The sequence below is a fragment of the Salpingoeca rosetta genome (assembly GCF_000188695.1).
Source record: "Salpingoeca rosetta unplaced genomic scaffold supercont1.22, whole genome shotgun sequence".
Taxonomy (NCBI): domain Eukaryota; class Choanoflagellata; order Craspedida; family Salpingoecidae; genus Salpingoeca; species Salpingoeca rosetta.
The window spans coordinates 288,244-293,243 of NW_004754912.1; the positions used below are offsets into that span (position 1 = coordinate 288,244).

General features: G+C 55.4%; 2 protein-coding genes across 2 annotated transcripts in view; one reads left to right on the forward strand and one right to left on the reverse strand.

Annotated features, from left to right (window-relative positions):
- The window catches only part of PTSG_07336 (uncharacterized protein), a gene marked incomplete at its 3' end in the record, with an annotated part of 5,067 nt that extends 1,086 nt beyond the window's left edge, over positions 1-3,981 (reverse strand). Inside the window, exons 1-13 of the mRNA XM_004990776.1 lie at positions 3,824-3,981; positions 3,424-3,475; positions 3,149-3,264; positions 2,865-2,921; positions 2,589-2,652; positions 2,343-2,401; positions 1,992-2,159; positions 1,609-1,715; positions 1,309-1,414; positions 1,090-1,155; positions 825-955; positions 502-546; positions 296-343 (exon numbers count right to left, since the gene is read on the reverse strand). Coding sequence (XP_004990833.1) covers positions 296-343; positions 502-546; positions 825-955; positions 1,090-1,155; positions 1,309-1,414; positions 1,609-1,715; positions 1,992-2,159; positions 2,343-2,401; positions 2,589-2,652; positions 2,865-2,921; positions 3,149-3,264; positions 3,424-3,475; positions 3,824-3,889 — 1,085 coding nt within the window. The 5' untranslated portion in view covers positions 3,890-3,981. The remainder of the gene's footprint in view (positions 1-295; positions 344-501; positions 547-824; positions 956-1,089; positions 1,156-1,308; positions 1,415-1,608; positions 1,716-1,991; positions 2,160-2,342; positions 2,402-2,588; positions 2,653-2,864; positions 2,922-3,148; positions 3,265-3,423; positions 3,476-3,823) is intronic.
- A 21-nt stretch (positions 3,982-4,002) lies between these two features.
- PTSG_07337 (uncharacterized protein) overlaps positions 4,003-5,000 on the forward strand; it is a 3,509-nt gene continuing 2,511 nt past the window's right edge. The window contains exons 1-3 of the mRNA XM_004990777.1: positions 4,003-4,158; positions 4,371-4,529; positions 4,746-5,000. The exon at positions 4,746-5,000 is cut by the window's right edge and continues 972 nt beyond it. Coding sequence (XP_004990834.1) covers positions 4,063-4,158; positions 4,371-4,529; positions 4,746-5,000 — 510 coding nt within the window. The 5' untranslated portion in view covers positions 4,003-4,062. The remainder of the gene's footprint in view (positions 4,159-4,370; positions 4,530-4,745) is intronic.

Consider the following 5,000-nt stretch of genomic DNA (forward strand, 5'->3'; position numbering starts at 1 on the left):
TGTGTGTGTGTGTGTGTGTGTGTGTGTGTGTGTGTGTGTGTGTGTGTGTGTGTGTGTGTGTGTGAGTGGATGGCGTGTAGGCACGGGAAATCAGAAGAACACCACTTCCCAAATCAGGTGCAGACAACATGGCAACCCGTTTCTCTGTCACGCTCGATAGCTTCTCCAACCCCACTCCTTTCACACAACAATCACACACCCACACCCACACCCACACACCCACACCCACACCCGCACCCACACCACACACCACCACCACCACCACCACCACACACACACACACCCACACACACACCTACCTCTGGTGGCCTTTGGCTTGTCGCTCAGGCTGAGGCGGTCCAGGCTGTAGCGGCAGGGCATGCACGAAGACAGCATGGTGTGAGTAGCAGGATGGTATCAGCGACGACAACGAGACGCAATGTGAGAACAACAGCAAACGCGTGTTTGCGTGCACGTCCACTCGCTGACGCCCACGATAGCAACACACGCCGGATGTCCCACCCAGTTGGGCTGCGCTGGCCCGGCTCCGAATCAAAGTAGCTGCCGCTGGCACAGGAGAAAGGCCGGTGAGATGGAGGAATGAGGCGTAATTGCAGCATGATTGGGGCGTAATGGCAGCGTAGTTGCAGCAAGACAGACACACACACACACACAGAAACATACCCAGACAGACAGACGCGTAAAGACACACACACACACACACAGAAACATACACAGACAGACAGACGCGTAAAGACACACACACACACACACACACACACACACACACACACACACACACACACAGAAACATACACAGACACACATGCAACGGAAGAGGCAACCTGGGCGGTGCGTGCCCCTCCTCCTGCTCAATGACGCGCATGGTTGATCGCGCCGAGTGGGAGAAGACGCTCCCCTTTGCGCTGCCGGCGCCCAGGCCCATCCCAAGCCTCTCCGCTTGCTCGCGCTTCTTCTGCAGGGGTGATGGACGCAAGCGAGTGAGTGAGTGAGTGAGTGTACAAGATAGTCACGATCAGGGCATGTGACATCTTGCTACGCCACGATCAGGGCATGTGACACGTCCTCTACAATCGCCCATGCCCGCACCTCGTCCATCTTTGTGATTTCGCGCTCCGTGTATGTGAGACGGGAGGCAATCGTCTCCTCAGACTCCTAGCAGCAGCAGCAGCAGCAGCAGCAGCAGCAGAGGTAGCATGGTGGTGGTGACACGTGAGGTGGTGCCAACCGCACAGGCACACACTCACAGACAGACAGACAGGCATACGCAAACACACACACACACACACACACACACACAGACATCACCTCGACGGAGACGGCCTGCTTCTGCGCATCCTCCTCGCGTTTCTGCAGTCGCGTCTCGGCCGCCGCAAACTCGGACTTGTCCACTTTCCGCGCACCGAGGCCCCCGCTGCACGGTGATGGTTCATGGTTGGTTGGTGAGAGAACATATGATCAGCAACAGCATGGCAAGAACACGGCAGCAGCACAACATGCATTCGAAACAATACGACAACTACATGAAGACATGCATGAAAGCACTGATGACACGGGTACAGGCCAAACACCACCGCTACGGCCATCGTCAATGGTGGTGCAACTCACGACTTCTTCCTTCCGCCGCCAAGGCCACCGCCCTTCTTGCCCAATCCAGCAGACTTGCGCCCGCCAAGGCCAGCAGACTTGCGCCCGCCAAGGCCAGCCTTCTTCGCCTGCACGGCGACGGCGGTGATGGTGATGGTGATGGTGATGTGAGAGTGGTGTTAGATCGTTCGCATTCATCCAGTCAAAACAGGAGTATGTGTGTGTGTGTGTGCACAGGTGGCACATAAGCCCAGCAAGCAACGCAGCAACACAACACAACACAACACAACACAACACAACACAACACAACACACCACAACACACCACAACACAACACAACACAACACACCACAACACAACACACAACACAGCATCGCACACGTGCCCGCCCCCTTTGCCCGCACCTCTGCCTTTGGCTTGTCCTTGGCTTCGTCGTCACCGTCCTTGCTCAGCTGCCACGACGAGGAGTTGCTTGCATCTGCGGGCACGAATGTCGTGTCCACGGCCTTTGTTGGCACGTGCCGCCCCTCGCTGTGGTCGTTGTCGAAAAAGTCCTCCTCGTGCTGCCCAGTCTGCAATCAGGTGGATGGAGGGTGGTGGTGCGTGTTATGATGGTGTTGTGTGCGGCGTGGTGTAAGTTGATGAGTGTAAGTTGATGAGTGTGGCCGTGTGTGCGCGCGTGTGTGGTGGTGTGGGAAAGCAACCGATATGCAGTGTGCAACGGCGAGCAGTCAAGGCAACACGAGCGTGCGCACCTTGTCGTGGTGTTCGTCCTCGACCACCTTGTTGCCAAGCCGCCGCTGCAGTGCAGCAGCTGACACGTGCACACACACACACACATACAGAGGCAAAAACGAAGGTGAAAAGCAAACAACAAGGCGTGTGAGCGAGTGTGTGCGTGTGTGCGTGTGCGGGGTGAACAACAAGCCAGTGCATGCGCGCAGAGATGCGTGCCATTCATCATTCCATGTGAACGAGGGGTTATGCTGCATGCAACGCACCGTCAGCCTCAATCTTCTGCCGGTACAACTTGGCGGCGCGGCCAGAGTACTTGCTGTTGGCGTCCTGTAGAAGTTTTGTGTGTGAGTGTGAGTGCGTGTGAGTGAGTAAGTGAGTGAGTGTGTGTGTTTGTTCGTATGTGAGTGTGAGTGCGTGTGAGTGAGTGAGTGAGTGTGTGTGCGCACAATGTTGTTGTCTTGGGTATGCGACATCAAGCCACAACCGCCTTCATGATATACGCCCCCTTGCGTGCGTCTCAAGTTCAGCAGTTGCCGTACCGATGTGGCGACGCCGTGCTGCTTGAAGAACGCCCTTGCCCTAGCATTGCCGCCAACCTGTAAATCAACATGCATGACGGGCACAGCACAATGTGAAGGTGTGTCCCCCGTCAAGCATCATTCGCCACAAGCTGAGTGCTTGCACTTGAGCCCATTCAACTGCACCGCACCGTCCAGCTCTCTTTCTCTATCTCTCTCTCTCTCCCACAACACACACACACACACACACACACACACACACACACACACACACACACACACACACACAAAACACACGCACACACCTGCATGTGCCTGAGCTGGTCCAACGTCCAGGAGTCAAGCTTGGAGGAGCGGACAAATGACAAGTGCACACCCAAGTTGCGGTGCACACCGGAGCAGTTGTAACACAGAAAGATGCCTGTGTACGGGTGAGAGGGTTGGGGGGAAGGGGTTGTGAGCGCAGGACGAGCAACACGTGTGCGTGCGGTCGTGATGCGATATGGATAGGCGGCAGCGAGTCAACATTGATGACACATGTGCAACAACCAAAGTCACAGCACGCCAATGCAACACCCACCGTAGGGGATGGAGGTCCATGTTGGCGTCTTGGAAGGGCAGTCGAAGCACACCTGCAACAAACAAATGCAATGAGCGGCACATTGTTGTTGTTGTTGTTGTTGTTGTTGTTGTTGTTGTTGTTGTTGTTGTTGTTGTTGTTGTTGTTGTTGTTGTTGTTGTTGTTGTTGTTGTTGTTGTTGTTGTTGTTGTTGTTGACATCATCCTGTGCCAATCCACGCCGAAGACAGACCCGCTTCCGACACAACAACACACACACAAACACACAGACACACACACAGACACACACACACACACACACAGACACACACACAGACACACACACACACACACACACACACACACACACACACACACACACACACACACACACAGACACACAGACACACACACACACACACCTTGTTCTCGGGACGAGAGCAGAGGCGCTTGAACACGAGATCGCGGTCCTCGTTCGGCACTTCCATGATGATGGTTGGCAGTGGTGGGTCGTCTGCTTCGTTGGCTGATGGCTGCTGGCCGCGACAACAACAAAAAGAAGGAAAAGCAAAAAATAAAATTGTGATGGTTTTGCGACACCACAAAGCGCATTGTCGACCAAACGCGTTTGCGCGCGCAGCTTTTTTGCGCAGTGGGTGATATGGCTGTTGTGAGTGGCGCGGCAGTGGCGCATGCACTGGCACGCAAGCACAACGTACACGTGTCCGTGGCCTTTGCAGCCGCCAACACACAGCATGTGAGTCCACTTGGGGAGAGGGTGTGCTTGTGTGGTTGAATGTGGTGTGTTTGATGTGACGCTGTGAGTGATGCATGGAACAGCTTGTACAGCGACGTGCGAGTTAGAATGACTCATGCTCACGACACACACACACACACACACACACACACACACACACACACACACACACACACATACACACACCAACCACATCAACCACTGCACTGCAGGCGTCGTCGGTGGATGCTGCCGTGGAAGCAGTGTATGAGTCGTGGCTGAGGTCGGATATCCACGGCACCGTGGATGCGGGTTCCTTGCACGCAGCTGCAACGCTTCCAACCTTGCCGGAAACGGGCAAATCGGCGCTTCCGCACGACTTTACCTTGCAGGTCAGTGGGTGCGCGCGCGCTTTTTGTTCATGTGCTCCAGTTTTGTTTCAGCCTTCCACCCAAATACACACACACACAGACACACACACACACACAGACACACACACACACACACACAGACACACACACACACACACACACACGAGCTGACTTTCCCTCTTGTCCTTGCGATCATCATGGCACTTGTGTCCCCCCCCCTCACACACACACACGCAGGTGGACTCCATTCTGGACGTTGGGGAGAGCGCATATTCACAGCTGTCCGAGTGCCGCAAGCGTGCCGGGTTTGCGTCGCGTGGCGCAGACACCGCACTGCCAGGAGATCAGCAGGATGAGGACGACGGCGCCATGGGTGCGTCGCAAGCGACACAAGCAGCGACACAAGCAGCAACACAAGCAGCGACGCAGCGCCGGCGCACGGGAAAGCAGCTGCTGAAGATTAAGCTAACCAACGGCGTGCAGTCGATCGTT